The following is a 20,867-nucleotide window of genomic DNA, read 5'->3' on the forward strand; positions in this document are numbered from 1 at the left end:
AATAAATCTGAAAGAGTAGGGAATTCAGCTCTACTGCTTACCTTATGAGTTTGTAGACGATGAAGAAATATCATTCTCTCTCCTGCTTCAGCTGTTTTCGGTCTGAACTGTCACCATTTCTCCCATATGGCAAAACCTCATCCATCTCTGTTCTTGCCCATGGACTTTGTTAGATATTCTTTATCCCTGGGTCCCCATGCTTGTTGAAGTTAACCCTCCATCATACCCTGTTTGGCATCATTATTGCACTTAGTGTGGTATTATAATTGTTCCTGTATCAGTCTCAGATATCGGGGATTCTTTTTCATCTTGGCTTCCCTTCTGCCTAGCATAGTCCCTGCATAGGGGAGACGTGCAATGGTTTCTGAAACAGAATCCAAAGCATCACTTTGAGTTATTAGTGTAACGAGGCTGCTTGTTACTACAACACTGCCTTGCCATTGTCACTCAGCCTGGGTCTTCCGCACTTGCCCCTTGGGTCTATTGTCATTTGATGCGCTTCCTATTTAGCCTACATCATCTCCCTCTCTGATGAAATGGCTTCTCCATTTATGTCCTTCTCTCCACTTATGGGGGTCTCACAGAAGAATGGCTTGGGCCACTGCTTATTATGTTTCATTTTATAGCCCTTTTGGAAAGGAGGCGGACTTTCCACACAGTTGCTGAGGACGTTAATCACACAGCATTTTCACTCTCACTTCTTTCTTTCTCGGGGACAGCCTCATTGTGAACCAAGATCCTTTGCTCTCTTCCTCTCAGCCAGCCTGGTCAGAGATTGATGGCCCATGCCTCGTACCTTCATATATGCAAACTTTTTTAAAAAAGTGTTTCTTGTCCCACCTTGCAATTTAAATTGCAGTGGGCCATTCCTAAATCCATCAGCTGAATGGTATGTATCTGAAAGCCCAGCTGTCTACAGTTCCAATGGTTTGGCTAGACATAAATGATGGTATTCACACACAGAACGCAAGCTTCCAAATATATACAACAAAATTTTAAGTCTGTGTGATATGCTTAATGGTAATTTTCTTTGTCATTATATACTTGCCAACTTAATAGTGAGCATAGATTATTATTATAATCGGAAATAAAAACTAGATATTTATATTTGGGAATGTTTCATAACAAATATAACACAAAATCTTCCATATAAAGTGGTTTACAATTCAATGCTGAAAGCAGTGTTACAAAAGAGAATGTGTAAAAAGCTAAGATGTTTTTAAAGTAAAGCTATTAGCTATAATTCCTTTTGGGTCTATTTTAAAATGAATTCAATTAGTCTCATGGTAAGTCTCAAAAGAGCTTTATCTTATTTTATTTTATTTTTGAGACAGAGTCTCACTCTTTTGCCCAGGCTGGAGTACAGTGGCGTGGTCTCGACTCACTGCAACCTTTGCCTCTCGGATTCAAGCGCTTCTCCTGCCTCAGCCTCCCAAGTAGCTGGGATTACAGGCACATACCACCATACCCAACTAATTTTTGTATTTTTAGTAGAGGCGGGGTTTCTCCATGTTGATCAGGCTGATTTTGAACTCCTGACCTCAGGTGATCTGCCTGCTTCAGCCTCCCAAAGTGTTGGGATTACAGGTCTGAGCCACTGCACCTGGCCTCAAAAGAGCTTTACATTTTTATACGTACTAATAATGACTTAATTAGTATAGATCCAATTGTGAATTACCCATGTTATCTGCTTTTCAACTTATTTGGACTGTTTCCCTTTCCAGAAACCAGAGAGGGGAAGAAAAAAAGCACAAAAACAAAGTAATTTGTTCATTTGTTATTTGCATTAAGTAATTTTGGAGAAGACTGAAATTATCTATAAAAGTGAATCTATTGGCCGGGTGCGGTGGCTCAAGCCTGTAATCCCAGCACTTTGGGAGGCCAAGGTGAGCGGATCACGAGGTCAGGAGATCGAGACCATCCTGGCTAACACGGTGAAACCCCGTCTCTACTAAAACATACAAAAAAACTAGCCGGGCGAGGTGGCGGGCGCCTGTAGTCCCAGCTACTCGGGAGGCTGAGTCAGGAGAATGGCGTAAACCCGGGAGGCGGAGCTTGCAGTGAGCCGAGATCCAGCCACTGCACTCCAGCCTGGGCGACAGAGCAAGACTCCGTCTCAAAAAAAAAAAAAGTGAATCTATTATTTGTGGGTTTTCCAGTTCCACAGGCAATTGAGAGCCACTGCGAAGTCCTTTCCTGATAGACCAAACCAAATTTACGACTTCCAGAAATCTCCAGATCTAAGGGTCCAGATTTGTGTGGCTTTCAATAGACAAGATCTGCCCAGGTTCTTCAGTTTTGAGAAAAGGAAAACCAGTAACACAAAATTCAATACTTTTCACATGGTCTCTTTAAATAAATTTGCTACAAACACTGTGGCAAAACTAAAGCTTATTAAGCTAAAAAGTTTCTTGAAATTGTCAGAAAGTGCTAAAAATCTACTTCTGGAAAGCCATGAGTTACATATGTATTTTGTGGAGGGGAGAGTTGTTGGAAGGTTTGTTTACTCTAAAGAGAATTTATACTAATTTTCATTATTTAAAAATAAAGGTAAAAAATAAAAGTTCTAAATACCTAATATAAAGACAACATTCTACATCTAGATTCAGCCCTAACTTTATTTTTAAGTAGGATCTTGGGCAAATCATAATTTCTCAGAAATCTTAACTCACTCATCTATACCAGGAAAGGCATGATAAGTCTTAACTCATTCATCTATACCAGGAAAAGTATGACTCTCTGGTCCAAAGTGCTGGTTCCTTATGGCTCTAAAATTTTACAAGAGGTTACAGTTTCCACATAAATGCCTATGGGGTCAGGCAGGTAAAATATGACTGAAGATGACCAGAGTGACGAGAATTTCTCTTTAAAGTAAATCCTTATAAATGTTTCCTTATTTCACACTTGATAGCAAAAAAAAATTTCACTTTCCTCTTAGTTCTACCATTACAGAAACAATAATAAATGGCCACCAATACTGATAAATGACAGTGGCACAGAGACCAGAGGGAGTGCTGGGGACAGTGGCAAACTGGAGGGTAGGAAAAGCACTAGGTTATTGTTATCATATGGGAATGAAGGCCTAATGCTGCCAGATGCCAAAAAATGTGGACGTTTTTGGTGAAATCCAATTTTCAATGTAGGCAAACAATGAAAAACATAAAAGAAAACAAACAAACAAAAAAACAACCTTGTGAGTCATTATCATTTCTGGTCAAGCCAAGCACATCTATGGATTAGATAGAGCTCACATGCTACCAGTTTATAATACCTGATTTACTTCGCCCCCCTCATTGTACTAGGGCCAGCACATATTAAATAATTTGCTGGTAATACTTCATCAAAGTTCTTTTTTTTTTTTTTGAGACATTCTCTCACTCTGCTGCCCAGGCTGGAGCGCAGTGGCATGATCTTGGCTGACTGCAACCTCTGCCTCGCAGGTTCAAGCGATTCTCCTGCCTCAGCCTCCCGAGTGGCTGGCATTATAGGCGTGTACCATCATGCCTGGCTAATTTTTGTTTTTAGTAGAGACGGGGTTTCACCATGTTATCCAGGCTGGTCTTGAACTCCTGACTTCAGGTGATCTGCCCGCCTGTGACCAAAGCCATCTAGCCTATATTTATAGATACAGGTTCAAAATCAGGCAATATGCCTTTTTAAAGTTTATTTCTAATATATTGTACTTTTTGGCACAGTTGAAAGTAAACAGCATGTATCACTTGGCAGGAAAATGTCAGATTTTATGATGAATATTTAAAGTATTTATATTTAAGAGTACACATCTTTAAAATTAGATGTTTATATAAAATCATCTTGTGCCTGGGAAAAATTACTAGTTGATTTTTTTGTTGTTGTCTCTAAGAACAATTTCTAAGTCAAATTGGTCAAAAAATATTGGCTCCAGCCATCCAGTTAACCCCTAAAAGATCCCATAGCATACCCAACTGGCCTGTACCATATCCAATTATAGTTACAGTGCACAAAATGACTTATTAAGCCCCTATTCTGAGTCACTTGCTTTTGTATTTTACCTCAGTAAGTCATTATAACTCTACCCCTCTCTTGTAATAAAGAAGTTAAAGTTGCCTGTGACCACACAGCTAGTTAGTATCATCTGGGATTTGAATCCAAAATTGTTCAACAACCAAACTCATGACCATTTTGCTGAATCTGAAATGGTATACCAGAAATGACTTGGTCCAGTCACTCTTAAGTTTTAAAATCCTGGCCACGTGCAGTTTCTCATGCCTGTAATCCTAGCACTTGGTGAGGCCAAGGCGGATGGATCACCTGAGGTCAGGAGTTCGAGACTATCCTGGCCAACATGGTGAAACCCCGTCTCTACTAAAACTACAAAAATTAGCTGGGCGTGGTGGCAGGCGCCTGTAATCCCAGCTACTTGGGAGGCTGAGGGAGGAGAATCGCTTGAACCCGAGAGGCGGAGGCTGCAGTGAGCCGAGATCATGCCATTGTACTCTGCCTCAGGGACAAGAGCAAGACTTCGTCTCAAAAAAAAAAAAAAAAAAAAAAAAAAAAAAAAAAAAACACTTTAAAATCTTATCAAACCAGTTCTTCGCAGAGATTTTCAGATATATAAAGGCAGCTTGCAAGTTCCTCAGCCCCCAAACTCCATTCCCATCTTCTCTATCTTGCTCAACATCTCCAGTTTCTACAACTATCCTTCAAGAACAGAACATCCTAGTGGGGTGCCCATATGTCCCAGTTTACCAGGGATAGACTTGGTATGCAAGCCTGCCATCCCACTGTAATTAAGAGCTACCTGGGCCGGGCGTAGTGGCTCACACCTGTAATCCTAGCACTTTGGGAGGCTGAGGTGGGCAGATTGTGTGAGCTCAGGAATTCAAGACCAGCCTGGACAACATGGTGGAACATTTTGAAAAATGAGATAAAGACATTTTCAACCTGGTATAAGTAAACTTCCACCAAGAATTCAGGTTTTTAATAACAGTAAACAAAAACAAAAACAAAAACCCAAAACATTAAGCTTGGCTGGGCATAGCAGCACACTTGTAATCCCAGACTTCAGGAGGCTGAGATGAGAGGATTGTTTGAGGCCAGGAGTTTGAGAACAGCCTAGGCAACATAGTGAGACTCCCTCTCTACAAAAAGTAAAAAAAAAAAAGTTGGCTGGGTGTGGTGGCATGCCCCTATAGTCCTAGCTACTCAGGAGGCTGAGGCAGGAGAACACCTGAGCTCAGAAGTTCGAGGCTGCAGTGAGCTAGGACTGTAACCTGTCTAAAAAGAAGAACAAAAACCTAAGTTTAATATACTCACCTATATACTTTCTCTTTTATGCTCATTAACTTCTTGCATTTCATTATTGTGGTTCTCAGTGCTTCCCTCTGTTTTACTCAGTAGTTGCCAAAGTGTGGCTGCATATTAGAATCATTTGGGAATTTTTTAAGTGTCAGTGCTCACTCAGGCCACACCCTAGACTACAATGCTTGAGCTGGGAGCCTGGCACCAGTATGTTTTAAAGTTCTCCCAAGTGACGCCAATGTACAGCAAAGTTTGGGAAGTACTGATCTATCCTATGGTTTATTATGGGAATAAAGATATGACTGGGAACAAAAAGAGCAATTAAACTTGGTAATGGTCTCAAACCATCAGAGCAGCTCTAGTGTTCAGCTAAATGATAAATAATAAAAAACTGTATGACTGGATCACTAGCACCCTCATTTATTTACCACCCAGAGGAAAGCAAGCTGCTTCTTTTTACAAGGGAAAATTGACTAAAAACAGAAAAAAATGGAAATGGATGCAAACACTATTATTCTAATGAGATGAATCTCCAGGGTAACCTTTATAATGCCTGGGTATTTATGACCCAGTCGGGACTTAAGGGTCTTTTTCAACTCTGAAATTTTTTATTTAAGCCAAATTTCTTAGAGGAGGCAGGAACAGTTCTTCACAGGTTTCAGTTGCTCAGTCAATAGGCTTACCTTGTACTGTGCTTTATAATTGTTAAAAGTGCTTTCACATTTTCAAGTTCATCTCAACTTCTAAAGCTGGGCAGAAATTGCAATACTCATACTCCTGTTGAGGAAACTGAGGGCTCAAGATATTAAAAGTTGGTTTAAGAGTTGGAACCATTTAGAACTCAGTTCTGGTGAACTGCTAGGACAAAATACTGCCTCTTCCCACACCTCAGAGATTCACTCTTTGAGCCTTAACACCCTCTCCCAGAGAAGTGATTTTCCTCGGAAAAAAAAAAGCACTTTCTTGTACACGTCTGTTGTGTTGAGGAAGGAGAGGCAGGGTGGTGCAAGCACTGTGAAGAGATACAAGTACAAAAGGGGCCTCGAGGAATTTACAGGGCCAGGGAGAACACATGAGCACATAATGTACTCATAGCAATGGAAAAAGAGAGGCAAGTGACAACTATGTGAGGTTAGAGTTGTTAAGGAGCAAATGAAGAGCCATTCGTAGCTTCTTGGAGGTATTTGCTCGAGTTGGCCATCTCGCTCCTGCTGTGACTGACCTAGATGGCTTTGCTTTCTTTAGGTTACCTTGGTACCTAAACCTGAGCCACCTTCAACTTCATACCTGTTCTCAGCTTTAGTGTATCTGTCTTGTTGGTGACCAAAATGTATACTCATGTCCTGGTTTTCCTCACTGATGCTCAAACTAGCCTTTGTCTCTTATTCTTTTCAGGAACATTCCTCATTGCATTTATTCCAAACCTTCATATATCCCTCAAGGCCAGGATTCTGGACTCTAGAACGAACCTTTTCCATTCTGTCAACCAAACCTATCGTTTTCCCACATTTGAGGAGGCATCTGCCTTCTCTTGTCATTTTGTTTCTGACTAGGTCCCAAAGAGCAGGATTTTACATCTATCTATATTAAACTATTGTTTTAGTCATCTCATCACTTATCAGTTTGACTCCTGATTTTGTCATCTAGTTTATTCTCAACCCTTCCCAGCTTAATGCTGCCCAAGACAGTGACGAGCTTTCCTTCTACTTCCTTATTGAAACAACTGTTCAGATTGAACATCTGAAAGACATGAACAAGACAGATCTGCAAACAATGCTTTGAAACTACCACCAGACTTATAGTTAATCTAATCATTCTGCCAATTAAGGGGTCACCTAATTAAATGTTCTTTCATTCTACACATAAGTAGCTAACAAATCCAAAAGTAGATGATGCCTTGAAATGCCATCAACTAGGTTTCCTGTTTTGCTACAAATATTTCCTCTGTGCTTTCAAGTACTTTCTTTTCTGTTCTCTTTAATTTTGCTGTTACTATCCTAGTCTATTCCCTCTGTACCCCAGGCCTGTACAACTCAATGTTTTAACTGTTCTATTTACATCCCTACCCTCAGTCTCATCAATCACCAATCCATCCGACACACCCAAAACCTTCCCAAATCACCACTTTGCCCACCTCCGCTCCAGGAAAATGTTTTAAGATACCTTTTCTTAACAAAGATATCTTTAAGATTATAAACATCAGCACCTAATTTTTACAGACCAAGGGGAACCATTTATAAAGCAAACAATATTAATATAAAATGGTATCAAGACAGTAGTTTAAAAATGGCTACAACTTTCTTATTTTAAAAACGGATCATTTAAAATCCCATGTGCAACAGGGCTCAATATTACAGCATTAAGAATTTTCATTGGCCGGGTGTGATGGCTCATGCCTGTAATCCCAGCATTTTGGGAGGCCGAGGTGGGCGGAGAGGTCAGGAGATAGAGACCATCCTGGCCAACATGGTGAAACCCTGTCTCTACTAAAATACAAAAAATTAGCCGGGCATGGTGGTGCACACCTGTAGTCCCAGCTACTTGGGAAACTGAGGTAGGGGAATTGCTTGAACCCAGGAGGAGGAGATTGCAGTGAGCTATTATGCCACTGCACTCTAGCCTGGTGGCGGAGTGAGACTCCATCTCAAAAAAAAAAAAAAAAAAAAAAAAAAAAAAAAAAAAAAAAAAAAAAAAGGAAAATATTGTTTAAAGACAAAATAATTCTTCACAAAATAAAAAGTTAATTGAAAGTAAAACACCCTATTCTTTAGTCTCACAAGTTCCAAAACCAAAAATGCAGAGATGCAGAGTGTCTCACTAATGTTATATTTATTTTCATTCCAAACTAGGAAACAAAGCAACAGGTTAAATTATTGGGATATCTTGGGATATCTCTAAGACTTTGAATAAACATACCCATCTTAAAAGCACTAAATAATGAAATTCTCTATTCAAAATGTGCTATTAAAAGCACCATTCTACCGAGTTTATCTTTGGCTCTTTGGCTAGAGGAGGTCTGATCATGAGGAAAGCTTGGATTATGCATCTTAATAGATGATTTTGCCTCAATCTTTTGAGCTATTCTCCAGGAAGGCTGTGAAGATTCTTAAGATCCTCTCAGAAGCATTTGATACCAGAAAAGTGCAATAATGGAAACGCTTAAGAGTTAAGCAGAAAATTTTAACTGTTCAAAAATTTGGGCCCTGATTCAGGTTAACAAGATGCTAGTCCTGCAGTAAAGACCAGTGGCTACTGGTTTGGCCTCTTGAAATGGTCTGCCTCAAGTGTGAATCCCAGGTCTACTACCTAGCCATGTGACCTACAGCAAGTTACCTGAACTCTTTAAGCCTATTTCCCTGCTGCAAAATGGCAGAATGTTTACCAGGTTGCTTACATAATCCATGTAAAGTGCTTAGTATATACCAAGTACTCCATAAATACTAATTTACGTTGTGACATGTCCCTTTCAATAATAGCTAACAAAAGTATCAGTGCTTATAACTAATGATCTGAAAATGTATTTGGAAAAAATGAATCCTTAATCCTAGGGATTCCCTGCACTGAACCCAAACCCAGACTATGTTTTACTAGGGAACTTGTTTTCCTAGGATGCAGTGTGGTTAAGCAAGTTGTGCCAGAGACTGATTCTGCATAAGCACACACGCACATTTTCTTAACTTTGATTCCCTACTTTGGAACAATTATTATGCTGTTCAACAATGATACCTTAAACTAACAGAATACAGATTTAACATGCTATTGAAATACTTTAGTAGGAAAAATATTATCAACAGTTCTTAGATGTAAAGCATAAAAGCAAACTCAATGGCGAGTTTAAGGAGTAAAGCTATCAATTGGTTGAAAAAGAAACTATTTGCATAAAGCTAATTTCCTTTTTTTCTTTGAGACAGGGTCTCACTCTTGTCCAGGCTAGAGTGCAGTGGTGTGATCACAGCTCACTGCAGCCTCAAACACTTGGGTTCAAGAGATCCTCTCACCTCAGCCACTCTGGTAGCGACGACTACCTGCAGGTACCACCACTAGATAATTTTTTATTTTTATTTTTGTTGGGAGGGGGATCTAGCTTTGTTGCTCAGGATGGTCTCAAATGATTGTCCAGCCTTGGCCTCCCCAAGTGCTAGGATTACAGGCATGAGCCACAGTGCCTGGTCTGGTTATTTCCTTTGTGACACATACTGATGAGAAAAGTACAGAAACACAACTACCAATTTTCTGACTACATGAAACAGTCTTTATGGTATAAAAACACTTATTCTAAAAGAAAGATTATTTTTCAGATTTTTAGTGAGGTGGTGTAATTATGCTATTAAGAGTATCTTTTATTTTGGTCTACAAATGAATGTTAACAGACTAATTAAAAAAGATAAAAGTTGATGGGGGTTTGAGTATAAGAGTCTTAAAGTACCACAGGTTAAAGAAAGAAGGCAGCTGCAATAAGACACAATCTTGAAGGCATGGGGAAGGAACAATGTCAACATGCAAAGGCTTAAACTCCCCTTTCTTTCTCAGCTAAATTTTACAAAGAGAACCTAATTCAAAATTCAAGTCTAATACATTATATAAACCCAATTTGACAAAATGGAAAATATCTTTCGTGTCACAAATATGGTACTTAAGTATACTCGATAATTTACTAATGATTTATACTAACTGAAAAATATGGTATTCATCATCATTTAAAGTTTACTCAGTATTTCAACAACGTTGCTAGTTTATATTAATAATTTATTATAAAAAACAACTAATGGTAATTTTATTAATTTCTCCCATAGAGTTCAGATAACTGGTATTGACAAGTATGGAAAATGAGAAAAAATAAACTCTTAATAGCTAATGTGAAAAACTAATCTGTACTAAAACCAGCAGATTGCATTCCCACAGACTGCAGAAATGATCTATTGTGCTCTAAGGGTTGAAGATAGTGGGTAGGAGAGTAGGGACAATGTACCCACTCTCATTTTAGAGGGACAATGTACCCACTCTCATATTAGAAGAGTGATTCACTGTAACACAACCATAACATTTCAAGTACATTATAGAATTTTCAATTAGATTTCTAAAATTTAAAGTAGAAAAAATTCCAAAATATTTTCCAATCAATATCCAAAAAGTTCAGTCCCCATTCAGAAACAGATAAACAGTATATTTATTAAATGAGTTAAGACAAATAAACTTTACAAATAGACAAATAATAAAAGGCTCAGTGGCTAAAATAGATGGTAAGCATCATTGAAAGAAATCAACACCATCACGGTATCTCAGTTGGCTTACACGTGTAAAAAGAAATTTTCAAAGAGCAATTTCACAGAAATGAAGCCAGTTTTTTTCTTATAAACAAATCACCAATTCTTGGTTCAAAACTGACATCTGTTATGAAAATTACCATATCACATATTTGTAAGATGACAAGGAGTAACTCATCTTCAAAGTGCAAGTAAGTCTATTTACAACCACAAAAAAGGCAATGATGAGGAGAAAAGGATTTTTAAAAAATATACAAAGATTAAAAACATTTGGGATGCAAAATTAAACAATTTTTTGGTTAGAGGATAAAAGAGAAAAAGTGATTGAATTACAGATTTCAACTATACATACTTTATAATGGGATCCAAGATCTTTAACAGCTTGCTTGCATTTTTTTCTACTTACATAATGCTCTGGAAATTTCTGGTAGAAATTACAGTGTCTCAAAGAGAGAAATACACACTAAGCATGTCTTGCTACTACTTCGTGGATGTCATAAGACCCGTTTATGGATTAGAGTTGGTGTAGAAAGCCATTGCCTTGAGTTGAAAAATGAATACTGTAAAAGCTCAATACAAATCCTCCAAAGCACATGCACTTCTAAATCTTTTGGTAATTACATTCATATTTAAGCATAACCAAAATAAAAAAGAAAACTGAAAACATTTCCCTTTTCTCTATTCCCTATGCCTTGTAGGCTCTCCAGTTGATAGGGTCAATTTTTAGAGTTGAAAGGGTTCTTCGAGATAGTCCACTACCCTTATTTAGGGTAAATTATTTTCCCAAGATCATGCAGCACATTAATGGCAAAACCAAGACTAGAAACCAGGTCTTGACTCCTAGTCTAATATGCTTTCCAGCATATCATGCTACCTCTTTTTTACAGTATGATTCATTATAAATACCTGATGAATAAATGTACAATTACAAATGCTGACAGAGCCAATGTGTTTCTAAGACTTGCAGAGGATTACTGCAAAGATTTGATGGTGAGAAAAAGATTTCCCCCACCCACCAAAATATCAAGCACCATCAACTAAATGTTTCTTTGCTGGGTCAGCACTCTCAGTTATAGTAGTAGTCCTCGTAAACTTTATGTCAGCCTGAGGATTGTGTATCTGGTGAAATCTGGGCCCTAACACATGCCAGTTTCTAAAGGGTAAAGACAGAGGCAAAAAAGGGAAGAAGGTAGACAAAGGAAAGAAAAAGAGAGCTAAAGAATCCAATTGGCTTAGAGGTGGGCATTCTAGCATATGGTTAATTATTGCATCTAAATATATCATTTTAGAACCTTTTCATGTAATCTCATTTTATCTAATCTGTTATTTGGCCACTTAAGAATTAAAATAAATGTATCAAAGACAATGGTGGTCATTATTATGTTTTTTACCTGTGAGACTATTTTAGACAAACCAAATTCAATGAAGAGTATGTCAAATGGCAAAATTGTGTTAATTTTCTTAATCTGATTCTATTAGATTACCAGCAAGGAATTAAAGCGGTACTTCATGGGGCTGTTACCATCTTGAAATTTATTCCAATTGTGGTCAAAGAGAACAGAATGATGCACTGTATATGTAGAATTGAGAAAAGAAGCTGAAATGTCTTTTTAAAAAAACATTGCCATGAATTTATTTAATAAAAGGGCATATTTATTTATGTTTACAAACAAGTTTCAAAAACAAAAGGAAAACATGTATGCTTCTACTTATTAACCTTTTTCAAAATGCCAACAGCCCTCATGCTGTGTGAAGGTCTCTAAAGATTAGAAAAATCAATACAGTTCACTCACAGTTCACCAAGACATCACTGAACTAACATGTTTAGACAAAAACAAAAAGGACTAAGGTTCTCTTGTAGTTTGATAGTTTGATTTAATTTGATTTGCCTGAAATAACAAAAGCATTTCAAGCATCTTTCATTATGTAGTTGATGTCCTGCATTAAACAATCTACTAAATTCTGAACAAAAGGTTATTAGCAAGTTTTCAAAAATTTTAAAAATTAAACAGTTGCTTCAAAACCATTAAGTAGTAAATGTATTTAAGAAACTAATTAGGACAGATGTCATAACTTCATTTAGAACACCACTGCTCATGTTTTTTTGTTTTGTTTTGTTTTTTCATTTTTTTTAAACAAAGCATTAGTGTTATCTATTTGGCTATTAGTATTAGCAATTTATCTACAATATTTAACAAGGTAAATTGTAGGCAAAAATTTAGTACAGTTTCAATAGAAACACCCCTTTTTTTTTTCCTGAAAATACAGCAGTATTTGAAGGACTAATTTTTCTCTGCATCAGTTATAAGGAAGCTTCCCATCTATGAACAGGAACAAAAAAAGTATCTACAAACCTTGTAAACAGATCTGTATCATTTATAAACATAAATAATCCAAATTATTAACAGCCAACAGCAGAAATTAAAGTATCAATTCAACGATCCAGGGCTCTTTGTCTTGCCCAGTTTTACTCCTCCCTCTCTCCCATCCAGGACTGAGATAAACTAAAGCTCTGCTAATACACTGTTCAGGACCATGCTTGGGTTCTACTGATGATCCACGGGTCACTTACGCTGAGTTACTGTTTATCTGTCAGTTCATTTCTCCCACCCCCCAAAAAGCACCCTCAGTCTGGCAGAAAGCTTTGCTTTTTTTTTTTTAAAAAAATAAATCTACATTCGTACAAGTGTGTCTTCTGTTGAAGTCCAAAGACAAGAATACTAGCTTGTCCATCACAATATGTGAAAAGACCCAGTTTCGATTTGTTTCTTTACAATGCAGCTAGTGTGTTAACATTCAGCTTACAATCAGAGTGATGTTTCCAAACTATGTAGTGGGCTTCCTGGGGATGAAGAGGTAGCAGACTTGTTCATTTCTATTGTAAGGTGAATTCCACTGTCAACAGCATTGTTATTTTTGTTGGGAGAGGGTGGAGGACTGGAGTTACGTTTTGTAGGAGCATCATCTTCAGCATCAGTGTCATCAATAAGGGGGATATGAGGCTCTGAATCTTCTATCCTAAACTCAGGATGTGTCATAAAGTTGTGAATCGAACTTCTTGATTCCGGTTTTTCTAACCCTTCATATAAAGAACTACGAAATGCATTCACCACTCGAATCTGTAAATATCAGAAAACACAGAAAGATGTCAGTACACTATTAACAACTTGAAAATGGTTCATTTATGAGTTTGAATCCACAAACAGCTAGGTATGAGTGAATCATATTTGCATGTAATGCAGTGGAACTTGCAATACACTGTAAAAAAATGAATATTTTAGTAAGACACTACAGAACAACAAAACCACATACTCTAAGAATTAAGAGGTAAATAATTCAAGTAATATTAAGAAAATCTCATTGTCATTGGCTAAAAATTTAATAGCCATTTTATAGGATTTTTTCCCTAAAAGAACAAAATCAAACAGAAAACAAAACAAAAACTTAACCATACACAAGCTTAGCTGATTTTTTTAAAATTAAAAATAATGCATTTTGAAAACAACTCAAATAAGTTAAACAAACCAAGCACAAAGGGTTACTATTTATCATGCTAGGAATTAGGGTGTCACCGACCATGAAAAAGCCAAGCAAATATAAGCTGAATGCCACAATGAACTCACATCTACCCCACTACTCCCTTAATTAAAAAGAAAAATAAGAACAAAACCCAAATAAATGTCTATAAAATGCCATTAAACAGCTATAAATATTTGAGTATATGCCATTTGTCTATCATTTGTCTATAAAGTGTTAGTGTTTTTCTCTGTAACAGATTAAAACAAATCAATTACTACAGTTATCTGGAAAGAATAGATCAAAAACAAAAACAAATCCTCTGGGATTCTTCTGTGAAAAATTTCCCAAGAAGACACAAAGTGTTAAAAGGTTTCTAGTATTTTCACCCCTAAATAGATAGCTCACCAATTCATCTTCCTTCTCAGTCTGCTGTATAAATGAAAAAGGTTAATGGGCAATGAAACTTAAAAACATCAGTGCACACACTGACATTCAGTGCTATTAATTCAAGCGTCATTCAGATTTAGGAAAAAAAAAGGACAAAATCCAAGTAGTTGAGCATTTACCACATATCAATTCAAATACAGTGTTTGCTTTTGCTTTGATTCTAATAAATCCTGTTTCGTAATAAAGACATCATTTACTCATTGTTAAGAGAAGTAACACTGACATTCTAGAAAAAAGATGCAGTCACCAAATTCATCTCATAAGATAGCAATAATGAATAAATCAATACATTTCTTCAAATGAACATGTGAATGCATTTAAAAAATGTGATGTAGAGTTTAGGGCCATGAACCCACATCTCACCTTCAAGTTGTCTTTCCTTATTTACCAAGCCCTATTTGTAAGCTGCTTTAGTCCATATTCACTTAGCCCTTTATATAGAGAATACAGCATAGTCAACTGAGAAATACAAAAGCAAAATGTCTGGGTGTAAATTCCAGCTCTGCCACTTACTACCTGAGGAACCTCGGTCAAACAGGTTTCTTCAAATATAAAATGGGAAATAGCAATGGTACTTGCCTTACGGGGTTGTTGTGGGAGATTAAATTCGTTAGCACACTACAAACTAAAAACAGTGTTAGGTCACAAGTATCGAGGCCAGGGCTTCTCGAACTTTAATGTGCATATAAATTAGTTGGGAATCTTGTTAAAATGCAGATTCTGATTCAGCAGGGGCCTGAGGTCCTGCATTTCTAACAACCTCCAAGGTGATGCTGAAGCTGCTGGCCCATGATCCACACTTGGAGCAGCAAGCCATCTACTCTATAAAGTCTTGCAACTTTACCATCTTTCATAATTCTATTCTATTCGATTGCTTGTACTTTAGTTCCTTAATTTGATAGATGAATAGCAGCAAATATTTTTCAATTTCTTTTATTGCTCTTGTTCCCCTTCCCCTTTACTAAGATGTAAAGTGTTCTACATATGGAATGTAAACAATGCTTGCTAAATATAACGTTATAGTAATTCATTCACTGTTTTATTGTGAAGTCTTAAAATTCACATTTTATACATGTGAACATTCAGCAAGTATCCTGACTGTCCTAATAACAAACTGTAGAGCTTAAAATGCAAAAAGATAACTTCTTAAAAAAAAAATCTGTTGGTATCAGCAGCCTGTAGGCACGGAGAAGAATACAAACCAGAGAATCAGCTAGCAAACTTGACGGGTGATGAGAACTGTTCAAGACAACCCTGAAGATGTTGCTTGTTTGATAAAGTTGCTGGTGCTGCAGATACTGAAGATAGAACAACAGTTAAGCTTTCTGTGTATGTGTGTGTTTTCTGTCTTTCTTTGTAATCAGTCTAGGTATAAAAGTGAGCAGTGAAGAATTGGGGGAAATAAATCTACTCTTTAAACATGTTAAATTTGGAAAATATGTAGAGCTCAGAAGAAAGGTATAAACTTAAGTTAGAGATTTGAGTTAGTGAAGCTCTAAGAGGGGCAGAGTGTAAAGGTGAGGGCAACAAGTGTATGTGCACACACAATTACACACATACACCAGTGGCAGGCAAAATCAGATTAAATTCCTTCTTAGCAAAACTTCCAATTCTGCGAAGATTTTTCCTATCTGAAAGAATTTACTGAAACAATATTAGAGATTTTTTTTTCTAACCACTTCATAAATAATAAAACTGAGCAACAGAGAGGATGGGTGGCTGACTTGTTAAGGAATCCTAATTAGTGCTAAAGAGTCTTAAAACCTAGGTTTCTGGGCTCCCAATTCCAGGTTCCTTGGAAGTCAAGAGAAGACAAAAACATGCGAACATTTACTTTATCACCAACTTCACTTGAATAAAACATTCCATAAGATTAAGATTAATGCTTCCTTTGTCTGACACATCTATTTAAGCCACATGACTAGTTAGTTTCAGCACGTTACTAGGCCAGCTCAGCAATGCTCAAAAGCAATTCAATTTTCAAAGAACAGTTCTTGAGATACATACAATAAAGCTCAGATTAACCAGGAATCATCAAACCAGACTTGTTTTACTTTCTACTTACAAAGAACATAAGAAAGCACTCTTGATCCAAGGCATGGCACTGAGCTGGATTACACCTGCTCTGATCTTTATTACTTTCTGTATGTAAAATTCTCACAGTACAATAACTGTGAGGAAAATAATTTTGTGCACAATACTTTAGGTAGGAAGGAAACTATATTAATACCATAAATAATTCGATTTAAGCAGAAATATAAGTAAACTTAAATACAGGCTTTCGAAAATCCAAGCCTATTTATTTTATCCAGTTTTAAAATTCAATTCCTATTTATTATCTATTTAAACCTACTCTGTGGAGCATACTTACACCCCTCGAAATTATCAGAATTAAGAAAAATTCAGTAATTCTTATGTCAAAAATATTCTGTAAAAGTAAATTATTCAATGGAGAAAAAAACTCCCAAAAATACTGCATAAGCATATATGGTAAACAAAAAAACTGAAGTGATTATCATAATCATGAAGTAATTTTAAGAAACTGAAAATGATTATCAAGGTAAACAATATATGAAATAATAACAAATCAAGATCATGTACCTACAAAACCAATTTTTGTAAATACCATCCTAACTTTTGATAGCAGAAAATAACATTGTTTACTGCCCAAAATATTGTACAGAAGAGAGAGCTCTAAAATACTAATCATAAGCCAATAAATCTTACCTTCTACAACAAATTGCCCACTTCTGAAATTTGTTTTCACTATTACTTTTCTATGTGCACTAACTGCAATGGCACAGTAAAAGATACTCTGCAACTAGAAACAAAATTCTAGATTTTGTTTTCCAAAGTTGGATACTTGCATATTAAACTATCTCAAAAGGAGACCCACCTGTGTAATGTCTTTATCTATCTGGAACAGGGGTTGGTAAACTTTTTCTGTGAAGTGCCAGACAGTAAAATATTTTAGGTTTTGTGAGTCATACAGTCTGTCACAATTATACAACTCTGCCCTTATAGTGAAAAATCTGCCACAGGTAATACTTAAATGAATGGGCAATGTTGCATTCCAATAACAACTTATTTCCAAAAGTAGGCACCAGGCTAGATTTGGCCCATAAGCTGTAGTTTCCTCCTCCTCCATCTAGAAAACCAGATTTTCTCTCAATTTCTCATTTCCAGGAATGTGTAGTTATTTATTCAGGGAAAAAAAAAGTCTACTAATGGTAAAAACTGGTGTTAGAATGATATACTTTATAAATAGAAAAAAACTACAGAATGTTTTCTCTAGAGACCTGTAAGAGTGAAGATCTGACTAATAATGAAGGGGAAAAGGTCTCTTCAGAGATGTTTGAGTCTAGCATTTGACAAAGTTGAAATCGATTCTTTCTTCTATTTTAGCTAAGCAAGGTCACCCAATAAAGGTTAAAGAAATGTGACACCCACAGGTAGTTTTAAAACTATTCCATATTAGGGCAGAAACACAGTGATAAAATGAAACCTTTCATTAAATATATTAACATAATTCTATATATTGGCTGATGTTCTGTACCACCTAACACAATGCTCCACCAACAAGGTTGAAAGACGTTTATGGTAACAGCAACATAATTACTGCAACTCTTGGTGTATAATGACAACTGTATTAACAAGATCTGATTTAGTCCCTGGATAACTCCAAGAACATAGGACATAGAATGAAGAAGTAACCATCTCAAACCTTGATAAAGCAACAACTACAAACCTTCCTTTGCTACTCTCTTAAGTACACCTTTACTTCCCTGAAGTATCTGCTCCCCTAGCCACATGGGCTCAGAAACTGAAGAGGTTTCATATGAACAATGCATCAGAAAAAAAGAGCCTGGGGTGGATGTGCAGAGGTGTGTGTGTATATGTGTCTGCCTGTCTGTCTTAAGACAGTTTATGATTGCTTTGATATTTAATATAAAGCTTGGAACACATTCAGACTGAGAAATATAAGTATAGTATACCTAAAGTCATCTGATATCCCTCCATATGAAAAAAACAATTACTTAAAATATTGGTAAATAAAAATGAATAGGATACGCATCACCCATGAGATAAACTTGCCAAAAAAGGGTAATATGAGGCTAACCAGTAGGACTCAATCAGACAAATCTGGAATGTAGAACCCTTCATAAGACAATTTACCTGGATTTTTCAAAAGTCAAAGTCATAAAAAATAAAGGTAAGGAATGAATCCAAGTTGGAGACCAGACTCATAACACACATACTGTCAATAATTATTTTGGATTAAAAAAGTTATAAAGGAAATTTTGGAGGCAACCAGAGAAATCTTCTGAATACTAACTGTCTGTTAGATAATATGGTATCAATGTTAAATTTCTTGGATAATAAAGTATGATTATATATGGGAATTCTTAGGTACATGCTGAAGTATTTAGGGATAAAATGCCGTGGTATCTGCCATTTTCAAATGGCTCAGAAAAAGAGTTATATTAATATACAGATAAAATAGTGTGATAAAATATTAAGTGGTAAATCCAGGTGAAAGATTTTCATGTATTAATTTTTCAACATATCTGTAGGTTTGAATTTTTCAAATTTAAAATTTTGAGGGAAGGGGGTCTATCAGGATAAAATCTGAGTTTGGCTCCTTCTTGTGGGGTATAAACAGATGCTTACTTCCATTTCAGCTTTCCTTAGTTTATTACTCTTTCAGTACCAGACTATTATGAATCCCTTAGTTTATTCCTCTTTTAGTACGAGATTATAATCACTGAGGCCTCATTTGGTAAATTCTATCAAGGGTCATCTTGGGAGTCACTTCCTTCAGGCAATTTTTCTCGACTTTCCAGGGTAGACTAAGGACCCTGTTATGACAGTTTGTGTTTTACTACCATGTACAAATTTCTAACTATTTGTTTTTGTCCTCTACTAGACTGCAGGTTCTAGAGGTTCCAGCATAGTTCTGACATATGGTAGGCCTTCCATAAAGGCTTGTAGAACATTTACCATCTAGGGCTAGGTGGTAAGGAGCTCTAGAGAGAGAGGCATAGTTTGAAATCCATAGATACAGGGAGGAAGAGGCATTTTTACTGTACCAGGTGTAAGGCCAGGCAATTTATGGTTACCATTTTATTCAGGTAGGTAATTTTTAAAAGAAAGAGTTTTAGCTGTCCCTGTATGTAAATTTAATATCTTAATGTTAGAGGGTCACTTGAAACACTTGTGTGCACTTTGCTTTACATCATGCGGCCTCTGCTTATTAGCCATAGACAAGTTATTTAAACTCTAAGGCAGTTTTCATACCTGTAAAACAGGGACAGTTCTTACTGTGCCTGTTTCACCACATTTTTAAAAATATCAAATAAAAATATACTTAAGTAAATAGGGAACAAACAGGCATTAAGTAGAAAGTCTGCACTGTTTTCTCCCTTATTTCATCCTCTCTGCAGCTTCTCAAGGTTCCTCTAGTCCTTTGCTGGCTGGAGACCAAAGGGAGAAGATAAGTGTCTGTCTACTTCAAGGCTAACCTTAGGTATCGCTATAAATTTTTGGGATGAGGTTGGGTTTACATCTTTAATGCCTCCATATTCGAGAATGCACCATGAATTCTCAGTAATATTTATAGCTTATAAGGCCTTTACAAAGTTTGCTATTTACTAAAAACCTAAAAGAAAATGTTAGTCAATTATTGAAAATTACAACATTTGTTGGTTCAACAATTAATCAATAGTATACTTTCCTACTTCTACTGAAACTTAACAGAACATTTCTTATCTATGATGCAATTTTTAACTAAACTGACTATACAAATGGGAAAAAACCACCCTAAACCATAAATACCACAGGAAGTTTTAAAATTTACAGTGATTTCCCCCGAAACCACCCCACAGCCAAACAACAACAACAACAACAACAACAACAAATCAAAGACAAAGTTCAGGTTAAGAAGGCAAGCAACTGGCTATACAGACTGAAAACTTGTCTTCAGGCTACTAACTTACTTTCCGAATTGGACAAAAGTCAAAATGCTAAGTTTATTCTTAGCTTTGAAAATGCAATTTCCTGGTTCTGTTAGATGAGTTTCAAATCACATGCTTTTAGGAACCATGCAGTATAAACATGTTTAAAGGCATATACTCAAAAATTTATAGTAGTTTCACAAGTTCTAAGCTACAATTTTATTCCCCATATTAACTATCAGTTAGCACAGAGACAAGCTCACAGATTGCATCTAATCTTTGGTTGCAATTGTTCCACCTGTTGTCTAGCCCTCTAAGAAATAAAACAACAATGACAACACTTTGAGGTCTCAATCCACTTTACGAAAAGAAAGCTTTATGAAAAAGCCTGAACAATGAATTC

General features: G+C 36.4%; 1 protein-coding gene across 9 annotated transcripts in view; it reads right to left on the reverse strand.

Moving 5' to 3' along the window:
- Window positions 1-10,423: 10,423 nt before the first annotated feature.
- ATP2B1 (ATPase plasma membrane Ca2+ transporting 1) overlaps window positions 10,424-20,867 on the reverse strand; it is a 117,986-nt gene continuing 107,542 nt past the window's right edge. For 6 of the 9 annotated variants that reach the window (XM_031650657.1, XM_031650654.1, XM_009181410.4 and 3 more), the window contains one exon: window positions 10,430-13,663. In XM_031650657.1, coding sequence (XP_031506517.1) covers window positions 13,651-13,663 — 13 coding nt within the window. In that variant the 3' untranslated portion in view covers window positions 10,430-13,650. Of the gene's footprint in view, window positions 13,664-20,867 lie in introns of all 9 variants that reach the window. The other 3 variants (XM_009181409.3, XM_021922749.2, XM_031650656.1) reach the window with 2 other exon arrangements.

The sequence above is a fragment of the Papio anubis genome, chromosome 9 (genome assembly GCF_008728515.1).
Source record: "Papio anubis isolate 15944 chromosome 9, Panubis1.0, whole genome shotgun sequence".
In the NCBI taxonomy this organism is placed as follows: domain Eukaryota; kingdom Metazoa; phylum Chordata; class Mammalia; order Primates; family Cercopithecidae; genus Papio; species Papio anubis.